This window comes from Danio aesculapii, chromosome 24, assembly GCF_903798145.1.
Source record: "Danio aesculapii chromosome 24, fDanAes4.1, whole genome shotgun sequence".
Classification (NCBI taxonomy): Eukaryota; Metazoa; Chordata; class Actinopteri; order Cypriniformes; family Danionidae; genus Danio; species Danio aesculapii.
The window spans coordinates 984,396-1,008,752 of NC_079458.1; the positions used below are offsets into that span (position 1 = coordinate 984,396).

General features: G+C 33.7%; 1 protein-coding gene across 1 annotated transcript in view; it reads left to right on the forward strand.

The window, feature by feature from the left end:
* Positions 1-24,357, forward strand: part of scn5lab (sodium channel, voltage gated, type V-like, alpha b) — a 215,579-nt gene that overhangs the window by 149,333 nt on the left and 41,889 nt on the right. The window contains exons 16-17 of the mRNA XM_056450963.1: positions 5,752-6,210; positions 23,405-23,525. Of these exons, the coding sequence (XP_056306938.1) occupies positions 5,752-6,210; positions 23,405-23,525 (580 nt within the window). The remainder of the gene's footprint in view (positions 1-5,751; positions 6,211-23,404; positions 23,526-24,357) is intronic.

A 24,357-nucleotide genomic window follows, 5' to 3' on the forward strand; every position in this document is an offset into this window, starting at 1 on the left:
AAAAGCATTGCAGTGTAACAACTATTCTGAGCACCACGGCAGCTGCTAAACAATGTGCCATTATTCAAAACCCTGAATAAAGCTCTTGAGTTTTGTACGGTAAGCCATTTCACTCGGCGGCCATCTTTGAAACGTCTTTAGGGCTGTATGCTTGGGCATTCAGTCTGAATGAGGAAACATCAAATTCTCCAAAACTGTTATCCAAGCTCACGATTACATTACATATTTGGCATCACCAGTAAAATTAAACCGTCTCATAAGTTTAGTTTCTGAATGTTCGAATCAAACATAATCAGCACATTTTCAGGTTAACCGAGCTAATGCACACATGAAATGAAAGAGATCACGACACCAACCTCATTTATAGCTGTTCTACATATTATTATCCTCTGAATAATGATCGTCAGATGCTCTTCTGAAGTAATCCACAACTTGTTCTTGATGGTGAATCTCCTCCAGAAATGACAGCGACTCTTTGTTTACTAGTTTGTGGGAGTTTGAGTAGTTGCTGTCATGTGCTGTGCGTTTGACAGGACAGACTGTACCTCGCGTTCGTCTCATACAGATTACAAAACCAAAAACATTTTGTTTTCAAATGTAGTTGGTTCATTTAAAAGTAGAAATGTCAAGCTTTATGTTGATATATTTCTTATGTCTGTGAGTATTCGCTGAGATTCTAATGTGTTTGACCACAGAAACGGTCGTAAAAGCACACGTCTCGTCTGAGCTTCTCCCCCAGAGATTCGTCAGTCTATAGCAATCACTGATTGGCTCCTGTACTAGTAGGCGGGGCTTCATTCACCATATTGACTGTTGAGCTTGATTCATACTTTCGCCTGGCACTGCATCGCAGACCTCCTCTAAAATGACAGGGGGCGGTCAAAAGAAACTGACTGTAAAATCAGACAGATAAACAGAGAAGTAGAAAGTTTCATTAACATCATTAATATCATAAATATCACTCAATATTTTTAAACGAATTACTTTTTATTATTTTCATAAATTATTTTAATGATTATAAGGATTTTTATAACCATTCAAGATTTTTTAATTAAGATTATTAAACTTTGATGCATCACTTGCTTTTGTTCATATCTCAGACAGTTCTACCTATTAAAGTTTATTAAAATATTAATGACAGCAGAACATGAGTTGCTCTACAAATGTTTTATTATGGCAAGAATAAAAGCAAAACAAAAGTAGACTTACTAAAAAATACAGATGTTTTATTTGTAGATGTAGCCCACTCCACAGTTCACACATCACTGTCTGGCTAGTTTCTGTCCTCTTCTTATGCTATAAAGGCAATAATGGTCCAACATTCCTGACCATTATCACCAATAAAGCCCAGAGAAACCAATAGTATCTGGATGCAGCCTTTATGATGCAAGCTGAGATTGCGTCACTCAGCGATGCACTGTCAGACACAATGCACTTAATGGAGTGCGTGATTTCACTGTAAGGGGTAGAGTTAGGGGTGGGGTTAGGTAAGCTCATTAAAAAGCACTGGATGCAGCTCAGATTGCACTGCACCAAGTCTGCATCCAGACCCCTCTCAGAGAAACAGGGCATCAGTATCGTAAACCGATAGGTTCAAATAGTCCTTTCCAGTTATCAAAGAATAATTTGTTCCTTGATTTTAGTTTTGTAACTATATAATTGTTTTATATTCTAACATATCCATCAGTGATAAAGCTGTGACTGGTGGAAAACAGATGTCTGTAATTGTGTACCCGGGTCTCCACTTCTGCCGGCCTCTTTTGACTTTAACAAACTTTTCCCTCTGGTTTTTCCAGACTTTTATAAAAACTTTCCTCTTTTCCCCCTGCTGGTGCAATTCTAGCTAAGAATTATTGATGCGCATCACGCATGGACGGATCATGAAGAACTTTGTACCCGTTTCATATAAATGTGTTTGTTACTGTGTGTGTGTTCTGCTCTCTTCATTTAGTGTGTATGTGTGCGTGCGTGTGCGTCGGCGGGGGTGTGTGTGCATGTCTGTGTTTGTGTGTGTGTGCGCGTGTGCTTGTGTGTGCATGTGTGTCTGTCCTTATCGCAGCAGGGTTGTGTCTGTGAGAGAGTGTGTGTGTGTTTGTATAACATTGTGTTCTGCAATGTGTGTGTCCTGCTTGCCCCAGTGAGTGTTTTACTGTGTGTGTGTCTGTCTGTCTGTCTGTCTGTCTGTCTGTCTGTCTGTCTGTCTCTCTCTCTCTCTCTCTCTCTCTCTCTCTCTCTCTCTCTCTCTCTCTCTCTCTCTCTCTCTCTGTCTCTCTCTCTCTGTCTCTCTCTCTCTCTCTCTCTCTCTCTTTCCGTCCGTCCGTCCGTCCTACTTTTCCTGTGAGTGTGTGTCCTGCACGCCCCAATGAGCAGGTTGGGGTGTATGTATGTCCTGTTTGCCCCAGTGAGTGTGTGTGTCCTGCTTACCCCCAGTGAATGTGTTTGTGTACGCATATGTTTGGGTATGAATGTCTCTGTGTGTGCTTGCGTGTTCTGCTCGCCTCATTGAATGTGTGTGTGTGTGGATGTGTCTGAATGTGTATGCACGTGCGTATATGTGTGTGAATGTGTATCCTACTCACCCCAGTGTGTGTGTGTGTGTGTGTGTGTGTGTGTGTATCCTACTCACCCCAGTGTGTGTGTGTGTATGTATCCTACTCACCCCAGTGTGTGTCCGTGTGTGTGTCCGTCTTACTCACCCCAGTGTTTGTATGATAGTATATACCCTATTCACCCCAGTGTATGTGTGTGTATATCCTACTCACCCCAATGTTTGTGTGTGTTTGTGTATCCTACTCACCCCAATGTGTGTGCATGCAGGCGTGTGTCTTGTGTGTATGTATAAGTGTATGTATATCCAGCGTGTGTGTGTGTGTGTGTGTGTGTGTGTGTGTGTGTGTGTGTGTGTGTGTGTGTGTGTGTGTGTGTCCTGCTCGACCCAATAAGTGTATGTATGTGTGTGTCCTGCTGGCCCCAGTGTTTGCAGTGTGTAGGTGTGTGATGTGACATTTGGAAGCGTGTCTGCATCTGCTCTGCTGTGTACAGGCCTCACACTGACACCGAGAGCAGACCTTTAGCTGTGCGCCGGCTGGACGCTGCGTTTCAAATGTGAGGCTTATTTTCAGCAGGTCTGTGATCAGGCCTGCTGTGTGCGTGGTCGAGGCTTTTCTGTCATCATTTACTCTCTCTCACACACACACACACTCTTCACACCTGTTCCTGCAAACACAAAACATGAGGCTGGTGGTTCTCTTAGCATGAGTGTGTACCGAGACAGAGAGCTGAAAGCAGAATAACAGCAGTGCAGATCGAGACTGTGTGACTTTATCAGACTATAGTGCACCGGTATATCTACAGCAGGACCCAAACACTTTATGTCTATTAAAGGAGACCTGTTATACCTTTATTTTTATAAAATATGATGTTACTAGAGTGTGTATGAGTTTGACTCCTAATACCCCACAGATAATGTTCTCTACCTCTCTGAAACGGACCCTTTTAGGCTTTGATCCTAATTATGGTGTTTTGGTGACTGTCGCTTTAAATTCAATTGAGACTGTGCTCTTTTCAGAAAAGGGCGGAGCTACAAATGCCTGTGCATCAGACAGATTCAATACAGGACTAATCTTATCTGTGTGATAATGTGAACAGAAGCGTGTCAGAATGTGTCAGTCTATGGAATGCATTGGTTTTCTCCATGTTTTCTGTGTTTAGCATTGGTTTCCTCCATGTTTTCTGTGTTTAGCATTGGTTTCCTCCATGTTTTCTGTGTTTAGCATTGGTTTCCTCCATGTTTTCTGTGTTTAGCATTGGTTTCCTCCATGTTTTCTGTGTTTAGCATTGGTTTTCTCCATGTTTTCTGTTTAACATTGGTTTCCTCCATGTTTTCTGTGTTTAGCATTGGTTTCCTCCATGTTTTCTGTGTTTAGCATTGGTTTCCTTCATGTTTTCTGTGTTTAGCATTGGTTTCCTTCATGTTTTCTGTGTTTAGCATTGGTTTCCTCCATATTTTCTGTGTTTAGCATTGGTTTTCTCCATGTTTTCTGTGTGTAGCATTGGTTTTCTCTATGTTTTCTGTGTGTAGCATTGGTTTCCTCAATGTTTTCTGTGTTTAGCATTGGTTTCCTTCATGTTTTCTGTGTTTAGCATTGGTTTTCTCCATGTTTTCTGTGTGTAGCATTGGTTTCCTCCATGTTTTCTGTGTGTAGCATTGGTTTCCTCCATGTTTTCTGTGTTTAGCATTGGTTTCCTCCATGTTCTCTGTGTTTAGCATTGGTTTCCTCCATGTTTTCTGTGTTTAGCATTGGTTTCCTCCATGTTTTCTGTGTTTAGCATTGGTTTCCTCCATGTTTTCTGTGTTTAGCATTGGTTTCCACCATGTTTTCTGTGTTTAGCATTGATTTTCTCAATGTTTTCTGTGTGTTGCATTGGTTTCCTCCATGTTTTATGAATGTAGCGTTAGTTTTCTCCAAGTTTTCTGAATGTGACAATGGTTTTCTCCATGTTTTATGAATAGACTATTGGTTTGCTCCATGTTTACTGATTGTAGCATTGTTTTACTAAATGCAGCATTGGTTTTCTCCATGTTTTCTGAGCGTTTAATTGGTTTTCTTCATGTTTTCTGAATGCGTCATTGGTATTCTCCATGTTCTCTGTGTGTAGCATTGGTTTTCTCCATGTTTTCTGAGTGTGGCATTGATTTTCTTCATTTTCTCTGAATGTAGCATTGATTTTTTTTTTCTCCATGTTTTCTGAATGTTGCATAGGTTTTATCCATGTGTTCTGAGTGTGGCAGTAATTTTCTCCATGTTTTCTGAATGTAGCATTGATTTTTCTCCATGTTTTCTGAATATGGCATTGATTTTCTTCATTTTCTCTGAATGTAGCACTGATTTTTTTTTCTCCATGTGTTCTGATAGTGGCAGTGATTTTCTCCTATTTTCTGAACGTAGCATTGGTTTCTCCATATTTCTTGAATGTAGCATTGGTTTGCTCCATGTGTTCTGGGTGTGGCAATGATTTTCTCCATGTTTTATGAATGTAGTATTGTTTTACTAAATGTAACATTGATTTTTCCCCATGTTTACTGAATATACCATTGGTTTTCTCAATGTTTTCTGAATGATGCATTGGTTTTATCCATGTTTTCTGAATGTGACATTGGTTTTTTATATGTTTTCTGAATGATGCATTGATTTTCTCCATGTTTTCTGAATGATGCATTGATTTTCTCCATGTTTTCTGAATGATGCATTGATTTTCTCCATGTTTTCTGAATGATGCATTGATTTTCTCCATGTTTTCTGAATGATGCATTGATTTTCTCCATGTTTTCTGAATGATGCATTGATTTTCTCCATGTTTTCTGAATGATACATTGGTTTTCTCCACGTTTTTGAACGTGTAATTGTCTTTCACCATGTTTTCTGAACATGACATTGGTTTTCTCTGTTGTTTGAGTGTTGCATTGATTTTCTCCATTTTTTTCTGAATGTGGCATTGGTTTTCTCCATGTTTTAGGAATGTAGTGTTAGTTTTCTTATTATAACATGTTTCCATGTTTTCTGAATGCAGCATTGGTTTTCTCCATGTCTTCTGAGCATGGCATTGGTTTTCTCCATGTTGTCTGAGCCGTGGCATTGGATTTCTCCATGTTTTAGGAATTTAGTGTTAGTTTTGTCCATGTTTTCTGAGCCGTGGCATTGGTTTTCTCCATGTTTTCTGAATGTCTGCTGTTGTCTTTCTCATCTGCAGGTCTTAAATCTCTTCTTGGCTTTGCTGCTGAGCTCCTTCAGTGCAGATAACCTGTCGGCTCCGGATGAGGACGGAGAGATGAATAACCTGCAGATCGCCATTGCTCGTATCCAGCGCGGGATGCTGTGGCTCCGCCAGGCCCTCTGCGACTTCTTCAACGGGAACTTCAAGCGGCGGCGGCAGAAGGCCAAAGAAGCTAAAGCCATGCTGAAGCTGAAACGTCTAAGCCAGCAGGCACACTGGGCCGAGGGCAACGGGACAGCCGGTGTGATCGAGCGCAGTAGTGGCGCCGGCAGTGGGGAGGATGACAGCTACATGACCAACCCTAACCTCACCATCAGCGTCCCCATCGCACCCGGAGAATCTGATGTGGAGTTCCCGGAGGAGGAGGATGAGGAGGAGGATGAAGAGGAGGAGGCCAGCGCCAGCTCTGATGAAGAGCCTGAACCCTGCAAACCGGTCAGATTTATCCCCCTGAACACACACACTCAGGCTCTGTCCAAACTGCATTGGTTATTGTCAAAATTGCTATTTTTTTCACACAGTTTGGCTGTTTGTATACAGAAAACACAGTAGTCAGGGTGAAGATTTAAGATCTTACCATACACCCAGCGCAATACAGAGCTAGGCACGGTGCAAGTGATTTCTTGCTATTTTCAGACCTGCACAGGTGTCATTTTCACATTTTGCACCATGTTATTTAAATAGCAAATGCACTTGCACTACTTTGTGGACTCTTAGGTGTGCTGGTCTGAAAAGGAGATGTGTTAAGGCGGATTGTTGGTGCAGTGGTATTTTGAAGCAACTGAAAAAGATTGTGCCATTGATCAACTAAAAGCTGCTCTGAAGTCAATGGCGCAGAGTTTGCATTATTTAAAGGGCGCTCTATTTATGAATCTATGCAGGTCCAAAACGCGCATCCACATTGCTTAATACACACACTGGGATGCACAGCAACGCACACATATCTGGAATGTGAACGGGATTAAAATGTAAAAAAGAATAATCAAATTTCTACGTAAATATAAAAACCGCTGCCTCCTCCCATGTCGTCTTCAGCTCAGGGGACTTTGGGGAAATCATTCCAAGGTCTGTTAGGTTAGAGATAAAGCAGATCCAGGAGTTGTTATCTCAGAATAAAGCCTGACAGGTTTATCAGCTATGGTCAGCATATGCTTTATTAACCTACAGTCATGAGCTTTGGGTCATTACTGAAAGGACAAGCTCTCGGATACAAGCGGCTGAATTGAGTTTCCTTTGCAGGGTGGGAGGGTGCACACTTATAGATAGGGTGAGGAGCTCTGTCACCTAAGAGGAGCTCGGAGTAGAGCTGCTGCTCCTCCACATCGAGAGAAGTCAGCTGTGGTGGCCTCGGATGCCTCCTTAGGGAGGTGTTCCAGGCATGTCACACAGGGAGGAGGCCTCTGGGAAGATCCAGGACACGATGGAGGTGCTATGTCTTTTTGGAGTTGGAGGAAGTGTCTGGGCATTACATGGCTTTTTTTCTGCTTATTACATGGCTACTTGCCCCAAAAAATTAAACACAAAACGTTGTTCTGAGCCATAATAGTTTATTAAATCTTTAGTTAAGTGCGAAACTAAAACAGCTAATGGAGTATACACTAACCCGTTCATTATTCAGACACTAGATGGCGACAAAAACAGCAGCAGAGACAAACAAGCAGATACATGAATGTATTCCCTGATGGTCAAGGTGAGTCTCAGTTCCCAGATGAGATTTTATGTTGTTTAGTGGTTGTTATCTTGGAATAACAGACCTTAGTATGTTGCAACTGACAAATCAGAATCGAGTATTCCAGACAGCCGTGTATAACAATAATAGATTTTTGTAATCTGATTATGTAATCCAGACTACATGTAATTCACTACATGGCTACTACACAGGCAGCTTTGTTCAGTTTGTTCAATAGTTGTTTCCCCAGCTGCGTAAACCTGATGTAAAAGCCTCAGACGTGAGTGTGTCAGTGTGATTGCGTCTGTAAAGTGCAGCAGACTTTATCCTGATGCTCAGAAGTGTTGTTTCTCCAGACGAGATCTATAATCTGCTTTAAATGTGCCATTGTAGCGCTCATGAATGTTTGATGTGAGTGATTGCATTGATTGGATCACTTCAGCTCAACACTCCTGCACTTTTACCAGCGTGAGGATCTGGCTACAGTTTTCCCTCTGCAAAACATGCATATCATGTCCTCATGTCAACACACACTCACGTTTATGATCAGCTTTCCCACTGAATCGCTGCCATACTGAAGTAAACTCTACACCAAGGTTGTTATAGTTAATGAAGATGAATGAGAAAACGCAAACTAACATTTTTAATAATTTTCGTTAACTCAAATAAAAATAAGTAAAAAAAAAAAACTAGAACTGACTGAAACTGTATTGTGTAGATACAAAACTAATTGAAACTAACTAAAATTATAGCATAAACATCCTTCATTTTCGTCTTTGTAAATGTATTTAAAACATATTGTATGCCTTTTAGAAGTAAATCTATTTACTTCGCACTGCCGGTGTTTGACATTTGTGCCCAATAATGGGTTTTATTTCTGTTTTAGTTATCGTGATCGTGAGTGAATCGTTCTTTTTAAGCAGATCTTCTAAGTGAACCGGTTTAGCTAATTCACCATATCGAACTGAATCATTTAAAATGATTTGCATCTCCAGTAACATTAAGCACTTATGCACAAACAACTTCTTTTTTACATGCCTGATACGTCCTCTGACTCGAAATAAACCAATATACACTGAGTTATTCGGTTATTAGAACAGTACACTAAGATCAGATTTGAGAAGCGGTAAACTGATAATACTGCGCATGCATGATTCAGTGAACCGAACACAAACACTATGACAGCCTTCTGTGACTGAACTAAACCTCAACTACAGTGCGGGTAAACCGAAGGCTTAAATGAGGATTTGGCAAAATGTGCGTTTGTTTCATAACAGAAAGTTGTAATGGAGTTTAAATAAGTGAAGCATGCTTCAGTTGAATTTGCAGAACTTTACTGTAAGGAACTTTTCAGATCATGGTGATGTTGACTGATATGATGATTGCTGATTACATATATTTGGTATGTTTAGTTCTAACATGGAAGTGTTGTCACAAACAATCTGGTTAGCGTTAAAGATCTGAACTTCCCATCACTACTGTGTATCTTACCTCAGAAGCAGCTTTGCACACAAATTGTACTTAAGGCTGCAATCTTGTGGACTGTTGTATTAGAATTTGAGGATGGGTAGATGGTTGTGGTAGATGGTAGTGTTCTTGATGGTAGTGTGTCAAAAAATGTAGCCTATTTGGTTGAGTTTTATTATAAAATATTTATTTACAAAAAAAACAACAAACAAAAAGCTAAAACGAATGCTGAAGCTAATACAAATGTAACTAAAACGAAGCAATTTCAAAATGTAAAAACAAGTAAATCTGCCACTAAAAACTAATTAAACTGACTGAAGTCAAAAACAAAAAGTCAAAACAAAATAAAAAATCTAAAACTAAAGAAAAATCCATAACTATTATAACCTTGCTCTGCTCTTCAGCTATGAGGTTTTGTCATTTTTATACAGATTTTTTATTGAAAAACTAAAATACTAAGAAAATATAATAAAAACATTAAATTAATATTTAGTAAAATAAATTTAAATTTTAATTAGTAAATTAAAAACATAAAATATATATTTTTTAATAAAAACTGAAACAAAACGTACATTTCATAGATATCTATGAAACAAATAATATCTATATGAAATGAATATTAATATAAATGATAAAAATTATAAATAAAATGTAAAATAAATATATATAAATTTATATTGCATTTTAAATATAAATATAAGGGTGGCACGATGGCTCAGTGGTTAGTACTGTGGCCTCAAGGCAAGAAAGTCACTGGTTCGAGTCCCGGCTAGGCCAGTCAGCGTTTCTGTGTGGAGTTTGCATGTTCTCCTCATGTTCTCCTCGTGTTGATATGGGTTTCCTCCGGGTGCTCCGGTTTCCTCCACTGTCCAAATACATGTGCTATAGGGGAACTGATGAACTAAATTGGCTGTAGTGTATGAGTGTGTGTATGATTGAGTGTGTATGGGTGTTTCCCAGTACTGGGTTGCAGCTAGAGGGGCATCCGCTGTATAAAAATATGCTGGAATCATTCTGTTGTGGCGACCTCTGAAATAGAGACTAAGCTGAAAGAATATAAATAAATACAATAACAAAACTACAATAAATGTATTATTAAGCATAGTTAGGAATTGAAATATTACAAAACATTACAAGATTACAATCTAAAATATAAATATTTTTTAAGTCTGAATATAGAAAGTAATAATACTTTATCAAGTAATAATATTAATTTTGATATTAACCTGAAATATGTAAGAAGTATCAAAAAATAAAATAAATAAATACAAATAAAATAATGATAATAGCAAATGTATATATAATAAATATGTACACTCACCGGCCACTTTATTAGGTATACCTTATTAGTACTGGGTTGGACCCCGTTTTGCCGTCAGAACTGCCTTAATCCTTCATGGCAGAGATTGAACAAGGTACTGGAAATATTCCTCTGAGATTTTGCTCCATATTGACATGATAGCATCACAGTTGCTGCAGATTTGTCGGCTGCACATCCATGATGCCAATCTCCCGTTCCACCACATTCCAAAGGTGCTCTATTGGATTGAGATCTGGTGACTGTGGAGACCATTTGAGTACAGTGAACTCATTGTCATGTTCAAGAAACCAGTCTGAGATGATTGGCGCTTTATGACATGGTGAGTTATCCTGCTGGAAGTAGCCATCAGACCCAACCATCCGAATGTGTCAGCAGAAATGGAGACTCATCAGACCAGGCAACGTTTCTCCAATCTTCTCTTGTCCAGTTTTGGTGAGCCTGTGTGAATTGTAGCCTCAGTTTTCTGTTCTTAGCTGACAGGAGCTGCACCCGGTGTGGTCTTCTGCTGCTGTAGCCCATCCGCCTCAAGGTTGGACGTGTTGTGTGTTCAGAGATGCTCTTCTGCAGACCTCAGTTGTAACGAGTGCTTATTTGAGTTACTGTTGCCTTTCTATCAGCTGGAACCAGTCTGGCCATTCTCCTCTGGCATCAACAAGGCATTTGCGCCCACAGAACTGCCGCTCACTGGATATTTCCTCTTTGTCGGACCATTCTCTGTAAACCCTAGAGATGGTTGTGCGTGAAAATCCCAGTAGATCAGCAGTTTCTGAAATACTCAGACCAGCCCGTCTGGCAGCAACAACACATTTAAAGTAACTTAAATCCCCTTTCTTCCCCATTCTGATGCTCGCTTTGAACTGCAGCAGATCGTCTTGACCATGTCTACATGCCTAAATGCATTGAGTTGATGCCATGTGATTGGCTGGTTAGAACTTTGCGTTAACAAGTAGTTGAACAGGTGTACCTAATAAAGTGGCCGGTGAGTGTATATTTATAACTTGTTGAAAGTAAACTCATTTAAAATGTTAATATAGGTTATATTTCAAATTTGTCTGCGTGATTTCTGAAGGATAATGTGACAGTGATGATGATGATGATGATAAATTCAGCTTTATATCACAGCTATAATCTAAACTTGACCACATATTCACAGAGAAAACACTTAATTAAACTTGTTATAATATCTCAGATTTGTACCATATTTGTTTGTGAAGTAAATGTACGGAGACTTCTTTTAAAGCAGCAAAACGTATATGCAGTTGCAGCGATCATGCAGGTCAGAGAAGCCAGAAACCAAAACTTGTCAGCTTGATTCTGTTTTCAGTCGGATTGACAAATGGAGAATAATAATGCTGAAATGTCATTGAATCTGTGCGTGATTGATGCTGAATACAGTGGATCTGTGTGTGTGTGTGTGTGTGTGTGTGTGTGTGTATGCGCGCGTGTGTGTGTGTGTGTGTGTGTGTGTCTCCGGGGTGGTCTGCTCTCTGCTGGTGGGTTTGGTGTGTGTTTGCAGTGTGCGGTTGGTGTGTGTTTGCAGTGTGTTGGTTACTCTCTGTTGTTCTGCTCTTATATAACAGACAGAATCAAGGCTGTCAGCGGTGTCACATTGATCAGGGAGACACACACCTGTGCCAAACAACAGACAGCTGACCAACACGTGTCCTCAGCTGACTCGCTTTAACAGCACACACACACACACACACATTGTGCTGGCTTTTGTTACTTTTATTGTTAATTTTTAACTTTTTTCATTACTTATTTGTTTAATTTGGAAAGTTTTTTCATATTTCTGTTTTAAAATATTTCAATATTTATTTCATACAATAACTTTATTGTGTTTTAATGTTGATTAATGTTTATTTCTGTTTTAAAAGTTCTTAATTTCATCATTTTTATAATACTATTTTTAGATTTAGATGTACAACATTATTTATACAATATTCATTCATTTTCCTTTGACTTAGTCCCTTTATTCATCAGGAGTCTCCACAGCGGAATGAACAACTTATCCAGCATATGTTTAACGCAGCGATTGTCCTTCCAGCCACAACCCAGTACTGGGAAACACCCATACACACTCATTCACTACGCCCAATTTAGTTAATCAATTCCCCTATAGCACATGTGTTTGGACTGTGGGGGAAACCGGAGCACCCGGAGGAAACCCACGCCAACAGAACAGGCAAACTCCACACAGAAACACCAATTGACCCAGCCGGGACTCGAACCAGCAACCTTCTTGCTGTGAAGCCACAGTGCTAACCAGTGAGCCATTGTGTCACCTTATACGAAATGAATGCAATATTTTAGTCCTTTAATGTGTTTTTTTATGCTTAATTTTTAATTAAAACTTTTGTTAGGTTTTTGTTTAATTCACAGGCTATAATAAAAAATTTAATATTAAATGTCTACGTTTTTTAATATTTTATATACTTTTTATATAATTCAGATTTTATATTTTAAACACATTTTTATACTTTATATTTTATTACTCAATAGTCTATTGTTCAGATGTTTCTTTTTAATATTATTTAGTTTCATTTTTATTTATTTTATTCTATAACATATAAATTATTATTTATGTATTTATAATTATGTATTTTAATATTAATTACTTTTATATATTTCTGATAAATTCTTATTTACATTAGTTTTTAAATTAACATTTTTTGTAATACTTCTCATTTTTAAATTGACCAAAATGAAAATAAGTAATATACTTTTTAATTTAATTTTAAAAAATTGTTTTATTTTATTATTTAAATTTTATTTTTATTTTATTTTTTATTTAATTACATTTTATTTAATTTTTTAAAGGTTTTTCAGTTTTTTCATTTTTATTTTAATTTATGTTTTATTTAATTTTATTTTATTTTAAGTTTTTTAATTTTAATTACATTTTTTTTCTCCAATGATGTTTAAAATTTCAAGTAATGCATTTTGATGATTTGTGATGAATTAGCAATAAAAGCTGGTCCAGAATGCAGTTCTCAGTGTCAGATATCATTTAACCTTTAGATCTCTTTATTGATTAATTTATTAATTACAGCGGAGTGAATGAGTGAGTGAGTGTGTGCATATGTGTGTGTATGTGTATATACGTATGCATGTGTGTGTGAGTGTGTGTGTGATGGAGAAACAGATGCTGATGCTGAAGCTGAATGTGCAGCTGTGAGCTCAGTTTAAGAGCATCTCTCTTTAATCTTGACTCCACCTGTTCTGCCTCATTCTGTCCCTCTGCATCTTTTATCTTCTGCTCTTCTTCTTCTTTAATGTGTGGCCGCACCTGTCCTGTGTTTCTCCACCTTCCCTGCCCTTTTCCTGCTTTTCCTGATTATCATGAGGCTTTCCTCAAATTTCTCTCTCCATAATCAGCCTGCTGTGGAAAGTTCACACTCAGTACCTGACGTTTGTCAATAACGTCTCTATTTCTGCTGTGTTCTGCTTTGTGCATTCACAAGTTTAACAAATAACTAATATTTTAATATTAAAATGTATATTTTAGATTTAAATAAATAATAAAATATAAAAACCATATTTACATACAAAAGAAATAAATATACGTGCAATATCCAATATATGTAAAATTGCTATTATTACAAATGTTTTATATTACAATATCAATAACATTTTGACAAAAATGCTAAAAATATTAAATTAAAATAAAAAAATAAGATTTAATTAAAATTAAATTAAAATAAAAAAATGTCTGTCTTGATCAAAAATAGCAGTGGAGAGGCATAAATACTTATACAAATTAATAATTTTGTGCAAATCTGAAAAAAATATGATATTCAAATATTTAAAAAAAAAAAAAAAAAAAAAAAAATATATATATATATATATATATATATATATATATATATATATATATATATATATAATTTAAATATATATATATATAATTTAAATATATATATATATATAATTTAAATATATAAAAATAAGCAAATTATAATTCATACAATGAAAACATAAAATAGAAAAAAAAATAGAAATGTATACTTTAACCAAAATGTCTAAAAATGTAAATATTTGTAGACTATTGTAAATAATAAACAATATAAATGTAGACTTTTTCAATATTATATAACTGTAGATAATATATATAATATTAAATGTAAATTATAAAAAATATTAAAATAATGACTAATAAAAGCATAAATATAAGTGAAACTTTTACAATTCTAATACTTTTAATTGTATCGTGCGTTTAATTGATTTATTAGAATTTTTAAAGTTATATTTGGTATATTTCTCCGTTTATTGGTCAATATTTCATCATTTTTTATCGTATACATTTAGTAAATATATTGTACATATTTCTATTTTTTCTATTTTATGTTTTGTATATATTATAATATTATAATAACACAAATAAAAAATATAAGGCAAATAAAAATAATAAAATATATTAAAAAAATTCCAAAGTCGGTGCCAATGGCGTAGTGGAAAAGTGCACCAACACATGCACTCCGGTGTTCGCGGCGACCCGGGTTCGATTCCTGCCTCAAGGTCCTATGCCGATCCTTCCCCTCTCTCTGCTCCCCACACTTTCCTGTCAGTTCTCTCTACTGTCCTGTCAAAATAAAGGTGAAAACCCCTAAAAAATTATTAGCAAAAAAAAAAAGTTCCAAATTATAAATAAGTAAATTATTATGACTAATAATATTAGTAATCCTGTCAATAGAGTAATTCAGCTTTTAATCACAGCAATAATTTAAAAGTTTAATACATATTCACAAAGAAAGTGTCTGTTTTTAAACATTAATCTTTCACTTTTTTCAGAATTTAATCCAATAAATAGATTATTAATCAATAAATTTCCTCATAATGTGTTTCTTGCTGATTATCTGGGTTTCCTCAGACGAGTTGCTGAAGCTTCTCTCTCTCTGTAATCATCCCAGACGTGGAAAGTTCACACTCAATACCTGATGTTTGTGAGTGAGTCTATTTCTGGTGGCATTATTAGAGGCTGTTCTGCTTTGTGTATTAATTATTATGTAAGAGTGACGCAGACGCCCTGGAGACTCATATTAGTACTGTCATTTACACTTTCTCAACATTTACTGACTTGCAGTTTATAACCCAGAACTCATAATGCATGAGAAAAATACTGTTAATTCTTCTGTTAATTCAAAGTTATTTATTTGTTTTGCTTGTTTGATTGTTTATTTGTTTGTTAATGTATCCATCCATTTATTTAATGCTATAATTATTGTTTATATTTATTTATAATAATACTGATATTCATATACTGTTTGTTTGTTTGTTTTTGTTTATTCCTTTGTTTGTTCATTTATTTATTCATTCATTTATTTAGTTCTATAATTACTGTTTGTTTATTTATAAACTACTGATATTCATATATTCGTTTGTTTGTTCAATACTATAATTATTGTTTATATTTATTCTTATTATCATAGATATTCATATACTTGTTGTTTGTTCGTTTATTTAATACTATAATGAGTGTTTATATTTATTTATAGTAATACTAATATTCATATACTACTTGTTTGTTTGTTTGTTTGTTTGTTAGTTTGTTTGTTTGTTTGTTTGTTTGTTGTTTGAATGTTCGTTCATTTAATACTATAATTATTGTTTTTATAAATTTATATTAATACTAATATTCAAATATTAGTTTGTTCGTTCAAATGTTTGTCCATTCGTTCATCTAATACTATAATTATTGTTTATATTTATTTATAATAATACTGATATTTATATAGTTTTTGTTGTTCGTTTGTTTATTTGAATACTTTAATTACTGTTTAGGTTTATATTAATACTGATATTTATATGCTAGTTTTGTTCGTTCGTTCGAATGTTCATTTGATCGTTCGTTCAATCATTCGTTCATTTAATACTATAATTATTGTTTGTATTTATTTATATTAATACTGATATTCATATTGTTTGTTTGTTTGTGTTTGTTTGTTTGTTCGTTCATTTATACGTTTGTTCGTTTATTTGATACTATAATTACTGTTTATGTTTATTTATATTAATACTGATATTCATATACTGCATGTTTGTTCGAATGTTTGTTTGTTCAGTCGTTCGTTCATTTAGTACTATAATTATTGTTTGTATTTATTCATATTATTACTGATATTCATACTGGTAGTTGTTTGTTTGTTTGTGTTTGTTCGTTTGTTCATTCATACGTTCATTCATTTATTTGATACTATAATTACTGTTTATGTTTAATTTATAATAATACTGATATTCATATACTTGTTTGTTCATTTGTCACTAGTGCCAGACTAAGGCACTCGGCCTGTGCACACGCCTCCCACCAGTGCCGATATACAGACATATCGCCCTGCTACTCGTGTGATACTGCTTTTATATATATATATATATATATATATATATATATATATATATATATATATATATATATATATATATATATATATATTCATATGCCAAAATACCACAATGTCAGATTTGTCCAATAATGGTGGAGCTTGAATGTCATATCAGTTGTGTTGTTGTATTTCTGCAGTTGTGTAGTATTGGTTGTGTTATGGTGGTGTGATGTCAGAGTGTCGCTGCTAGGCTCAGAGTCACACAATCACACCTGAATCACTGAACACCAGAGACAAATAGGAGGAGACATGGAGATCAGACGCCACACACACATGACCAGTCATCACACACGGACACACACACACACACACACGCATACACTCATATAACCCTAACCTACACACACACAGCTGATGTAATTGTGAAACGTCTTAATCATCACAATATCCAGAGCAAGAATCACACCTGGCACAAGTAGAGCAATGTGCAGGAGAGCAAGCCAACACACTGGTTTCATTCTCTCAAATCTGTGTCTTAGTCTCATTAATAATTCATGCAAAAAAACACACACACACAACCTACAATATCTCTGTTTAGTAGGACAATAAGGAATTTACTCAATATTTAATTACTTGACTCAATACAATATAAAATCTCTCTGAATCTCAACACGGACACAATAAAAATAAAACTTTTAATTCTTAAAAACAGGACCTGTAGCTTTAAAATACATTGATACTTAACAAAAGCTGCACAGTGTCTGAATCAAAACATGAAACATTTCAAATAAAGGCACCATATTTCATACACACCGTATATTGTCATTAATTTAATACTACATATCAGAGCCATGAGACGAGACACAGAGCGAGAATATGCAGACGAACAGCACATCAGCTGCACTAACACAACCTGAGGACAAACTCCTACATGTTGCCAGATGTTTCCTGCTCGTTTCAGCCCGAACTTTGACGAACACGAGCTCTAATGAGGATCTTTGACCTCGTTCTGAGGTGAAACTGTGAAACGTGTCCTGCTGCATCACGTTCTTCACAATGTGTTTAAACTCATTTTGGATGACACGCCATTCTGACATAAAGAATATATTATTATTATTATTATTATTATTATTGTTGTTGTTATTAAGTTAAATGATAAAGAAACAAACAAATAAATAAATAAAAAGTTATTATACAGTCCACTAAAATATTCCAGCTTTATAACAGGTCAGTGTGTTTCAATCATTTACCTACTCGTGATCTACTTCTTCACCGTCTCTGAGAGTCTTGATTTCGACAGTAAATTATCACTGTGAACATCTAAAAACAAGCTCAAACTGAATTTCCCAAAATGTGTTTAGAAGCACTTTTCAACAAAAAAAAGAGTGAAATAAAAAGGGTTTTTGTTGTTTAATGTTAGAATAAGATTGATGGTTTAATCCTCTGGAAAAATAAGACATTGAGACATATTAGAATTGAAATGCTACAGTTGAGTTGTAATTTAATGATATTAATTTAATATATATATATGGTTGAAGTCAGAAGTATTAGCCCCCTAAATTATTAGCTCCCAGTTTATTTTTTTCCTCAATTTCTGTTTAGCAGAGAGCAGATTTCTTCAACACATTTCTAATCATAATAGTGTTAATAATTCATCTCTAATAACTGATTTATTTTCTCTTTGTCATGATGACAGTAAATAATATTAGACTAGATATTCTTCAAGACACTTCTATACAGCTTAAAGTGACATTTAAAGGCTTAACTAGGTTAATTAGGTTAACTAGGCAGGTTAGGGTAATTAGGCAAGTTATTGTATAATGATGGTTTGATCTGTGGACTATTGGAAACAAAATCTTAAAATGGTGTTTAAAAAATTAAAAACTGCTTTTATTCTAGCGGAAATAAAACAAATAAGACGTTTTCCAGAAGAAAAAATATTATCAGACATACTGTGAACATTTCCTTGCTCTGTTAAACGGCAAATATTTAAAAATGAAGAAAAATTCAAAGGGGGGCTAATAATTCTGACTTCATCTGTGTGTATATATATATATATATTATACTTCTGTTAAAATGATGCATTGCTTAATTCAATTATTTTTAAATAAGATTTCTAAATAAAAGCAGCAATATTTAAACAATAAAAAAATATAATAAGAATTATTATGATTATGATGATTATTATAACTATCATTGTTATTATTATTATTATTATTATTATTATTATTATTATTATTATTATTATTATCATCATCATCCTCATTGTTATTGTTATTAGGGCGTCATGGTGGTGCAATGGGTAGCATGATTGCCTCACAGCAAGAAGGTCATTGGTTTGAGTCACGGCTGGGTCAGTTGGTGTTTCTGTGTGGAGTTTGCATGTTCTCCCTGTGTTGGTGTGGGTTTCCTCTGGGTGCTCTGGTGTCCCCCACAGTCCAAACACATGCACTATAGGAAAATTGATCAACTAAATTGGCCGTTGTGTATGAGTGTGTGTGTGTGTGTGTGAATGAGTGTGTGTGGGTGTTTCTCAGTACTGGGTTGGAGGTGGAAGGGCATCCACTGTGTAAAACATATAGAATGAATAGTTGGTGGTTCATTCTGCTGTGGAGACCTTTGATAAATAAGGGGCTAACTTGACCGAAATGAATGAATGATAATGTTAATGATAATGATAATACAGCACAAACAGTGAAATCTTACTTCCTAAAACAGTTTAGTTGAATCAGATGAACTTCTCTAGTCGTCTCCACTTACAGCAGTCAAACTGACTAAATATATTCAATTAAACTTTTGTTAAATTCGAAACAAGGCAAAGCCAGAATGTGGAGCTCGGCGCAGGAATTCCTCACACACACACGCACACACACACACACACACACACACACACACACACACACACACATGGGTACAGAGCCATGAATCTGTCTAATGACCCGTCAGCTTTCTGAATCTCACACAACGCACACATGCAGTGTCTATTCTAGGGGGCGTGTCTATGAGCTTGGCCCCGCCTACATTTAAATTGTACATTGTTATTATATATTACAATACTGCTTTTTTTAAGTAATTCAATTTGTTAATTAAATGTATCTGCTGAAGAAATCAATAAGGAATTACTGGTCATTTTTAGGTTATTTAATTACAGCTGTGTATTATTATTCATTCATTCATTCATTTTCCTTCGGCTTAGTCCCTTTAATCATCAGGGGTCACCACAGTGGAATGAACCGCCAACTTATCCACCATATGGTTTACACAGTGGATACTCTTCCAGCCGCAACCCAGTACTGGGAAACACCCATACACACTCCCTGTCTCTCTCTCTCTCTCTCTCACACACACACACACATCTCTGTGTATATGCTGATAAATTCATCTTGGAGGATAACCGTGTAAATCAGATGGTAAAGTGTGCTGTGGAGAAGAAATGGAGGTTAAATGAGATTGAGCTGAAGTATCAGATGTTCTAATAACATGTGGAAGTGTTTTCAGGGTTTCCCTTCACACTTATGAGTCTGAGCAGATCATGAACTCAGTATTTTAACCCCAAGATGCACTAGGGATGCACTTTGCTTAAAGAAACTCTCTGTTTTCTTGACTCCTCTTTTCTTTTGGTTTGTTTTCAACATAAAAATCTGTTATTTACAGCACATCCTTTAAAGTATAAACACTACTGCTAAAGCTTGGGATTGCCGTTAATGAAGTCTTTTAAACAATGGACAGCATTTTTATATTTAATTCAGCTTTGGTTAAACTGTAGTATGATTGCAGCTTTATTTAAAGTGACCATTAGTATTGTTAAATATTTTTGCATTCAGCATAAAAAATAGGGTAAAGTATTTCCAAAATAAATGGTAAGTTAATGTAGATCATAGAGACTATTAAAAAACATATTTATTTATTAAATTATTTACTTATTTATTTAATATAATTTCATTTATTACATTTATTTATTTACTTATTTATTTATTTAATTAATATAATTTCATTTATTATATTTATTTATTTAATTATTTACTTATTTATTTATTTAATATAATTTCATTTATTATATTTATTTATTTAATTATTTACTTATTTATTTATTATATTTATTTATTTATTTATTTACTTATTTATTTATTTAATATAATTTCATTTATTATATTTATTTATTTAATTATTTACTTATTTATTCATTTGATATAATTTCATTTATTATATTTATTTATTTAATTATTTACTTATTTATTCATTTAATATAATTTCATTTATTATATTTATTTATTTAATTATTTACTTATTTATTTACTTTAATATAATTTCATTTATTATATTTATTTATTTAATTATTTACTTATTTATTTACTTTAATATAATTTCATTTATTATATTTATTTATTTAATTAATTACTTATTTATTTAATATAATTTCATTTATTATATTTATTTAATTATTTACTTATTTATTTATTTAATATAATTTCATTTATTATATTTATATATTTATTTATTTATTTATTTAATATAAATATATTTATTATATTTATTTATTTAATTATTTACTTATTTATTTAATATAATTTCATTTATTATATTTATTTAATTATTTACTTATTTATTTACTTTAATATAATTTCATTTATTATATTTATTTATTTAATTAATTACTTATTTATTTAATATAATTTCATTTATTATATTTATTTAATTATTTACTTATTTATTTATTTAATATAATTTCATTTATTATATTTATTTATTTATTTATTTAATATAAATTCATTTATTATATTTATTTATTTATATATTTATTTATTTAATATAATTTAATTTATTATATTTATTTATTTAATTATTTACTTATTTCTTTATTTTAATATAATTCAATTTATAAATTTTATAATTTTGTTATATAAATTACACATGCGCTTCTATATGCATACATAAAGCTGTAATATGTTGTATTTATTAATTTGCTATGTCGTAATAAATAATTCTTTATATTTATTTCAATATGTATATAGCACTTGTAAACACTGTGATAAAGGTTTTCACTCTTAAATCAAAAACTTCATCCGATGTTTAATCCAATGTTTTCAAGCACCCCAAAAAAGGGTTATTTATTCTGAATAAACAGTATATTTATTATTATTATGTTCATTTCTGAAAATATCTGCTAGATACGACTGTAGTGTTAATGAAACTTGCTGATGAATTCACCAAAAAAATCTGTCTTAAAGTGATCTTTCAGCCAAAACTGAAAAGTCTGCCATCATTTAACTCAACCTTCACTTTTTCTAAACCTTTATGATTTTCTTTTCTCTGTTAAACACAAAAGAAGATATTTTGAAGAATGCTGAAATCCGGTAACCATTGACTTCCATAGTATTTGATTTTTTTCTTAAATGAAAGTCAACGGTTACAGGTTTTCAACTTTTTTTCAGAATATCTTCTTTAGTGTTCAACAAAATAAAGAAACACACACTATTTTTCTATTAAACACAAAAGAAGATATTTTGAAGAAGGCTGAAAACTGGTAACCATTCCATGGTATTTTTTTTTTCTTTTTTTTTTTTCTTTTTTACTATGAAAGTCAATGGTTACAGGTTTTCAACTTAACCCAAATTATCTTTAGTGTTCAACAAAATAAAGAAATACACACTCTTTACTTTTCAAATGTTTATGAGTTTTTCTTCTATTAAATGCAAAAGAAGATATTTTGAAGAATGCTGCAAACCGGTAACCATTGACTTCCATAGTATTTGTTTGTTTGCTTTTTTCTACTATGAAAGTCAGTAGTTACAGATGTTCAACTTAATCCACAATGTGTTCTTTAGTGTTCAACAAAATAAAGAAATTCACACTCTTTGTTTTTCAAACCTTTATGAGATTCTACTAATAAACGCAAATGAAGATTTTTTTTTGCTAAAAAACAGTAACCATTGACGTATTTGTTTTTCCTACTATGAAAGTCAATGGTTAAAGGTTTTCAGCATTCTTCAGAATATCTTCTTTATTGTTCAACACAAGAAAGAAATACACACTATTTACTTTTTTCAAAGTTTCTTCTTCTACTAAACGCAAAAGAAGATAATTTAAAAAATGCTGAAAACCTGTAACCATTGACTTCCATATACTGTATGTGTTCTTCCAACTGTAGAAGTCAGTGGTTACAGGTTTTTAACTTAACCCAAAATATCTTCTTTAGTGTTCACCAAAACAAAGAAATACACGCTCTTTACTTTTTTCAAACTTTCTTTCTTCTATTAAACACAAAAGAAGATATTTTGAAGAATGCTGAAAACTTGTAATCATTGACTTCCATGGTATTTATTATATTTTTTTACTATGAAAGTCAGTGGTTACAGGTTTTCAACTTAATGCAAAATATCTTCTTTAGTGTTCACCAAAACAAAGAAATACACACTCTTCATTTTACTTTAACACTCTTTATTTAATTCTTTTTAAACCTTTATGATTTTCTTTTCTCTGTTAAACACAAAAGAAGATATTTTGAAGAATGCTGAAAGCCGGTATCCATTGATTTCCATAACATGTGTTTTTTCTACTATAGATGTAAATAGTTACAGGTTTTCAGCTTATTCCAAAATTTCTTCTTTAGTGTTCAACAAAATAAAGACATTCACACTTTTCAAACCTTTATGAGTTTCTTTCTTCCATTAAACAAAAATGAAGAAGTTTTGAAGAATGCTGAAAATCAGTAATCTGTTTTCAGGTTTTGAGTTTGAGAGAGAGTAAAGAGTGACCATTTTCATTTTTGGATGGACTGTCCCTTTAAATGGTCGTTTACTGTACAGGTGCAGCTGATGGAGTGATCTGATTGGCTGTTGATGTTTTTTTCAGAGGGATGACACCAGCCTATCAGAGGGCAGCACTATTGACCTGAGGAAACCTGGCGAGGAGGAGGACGAATATTCAGAGATGGCAGAAGAGGCCATGGATCCGGAAAACTGCTTTCCTGACGGTCAGAAAATACACGCGCTTACACAGTTATTCGCCCTTCTATATATTTTTTCCAGCACATTTCTAATCATAATAGTTTTAATAACTCATCTCTAATAACTGATTTATTTTATCTTTGTCATGATGACAGTAAATAATATTAGACTAGATATTCTTCAAGACACTAGTATTCAGCTTAAAGTGACATTTAAAGGCTTAACTAGGGTAATTAGGGTAAAGTTAGGGTAATTAGGCAAGTCATTGTATAACAGTGGTTTATTCTGGAGACAATCCAAAACAAATATTGCTGAAGGGGGCTAATAATATTGAGCTTAAAATGGTGTTTAAAACTATTAAAACTGCTTTTATTCTAGCCGAAATAAAACAAATAAGACTTTATATTATAGGAAATGCTGTGAAAAAAATCATAATGTGGGAAATCTTTAAAAAATAAAATAAATTCACAGATAATTCTGACTTTAACTGTATACAGAGCACAATAGGAGCAGCCCTTCAACATCATACCTGACTAATAAAATGCATTAATATCTGATTTCTGGGTCCTGGATTTGGGAAGGCAGTATTGTTGTTTAGAGCTGCTGGAATACTGATGGATTAAATATGGCTAGTCAGTCATCATCACATTACCACAGCACCATTTCTCCTCTGACGTGGCACACTCAATTTAATGCCCCATTGCCCTTTTAAATGTCACTTCATTGCTGAATGTTTCTATCAAATCAGCTTCACTTCAACATATGGACAAACAGCAGCAACACACACCTGATACTGGAAAACCTCATACTCCAAAACTGTAGAGAAGCTGATGATAATACTGCTTTTATGATCAACAG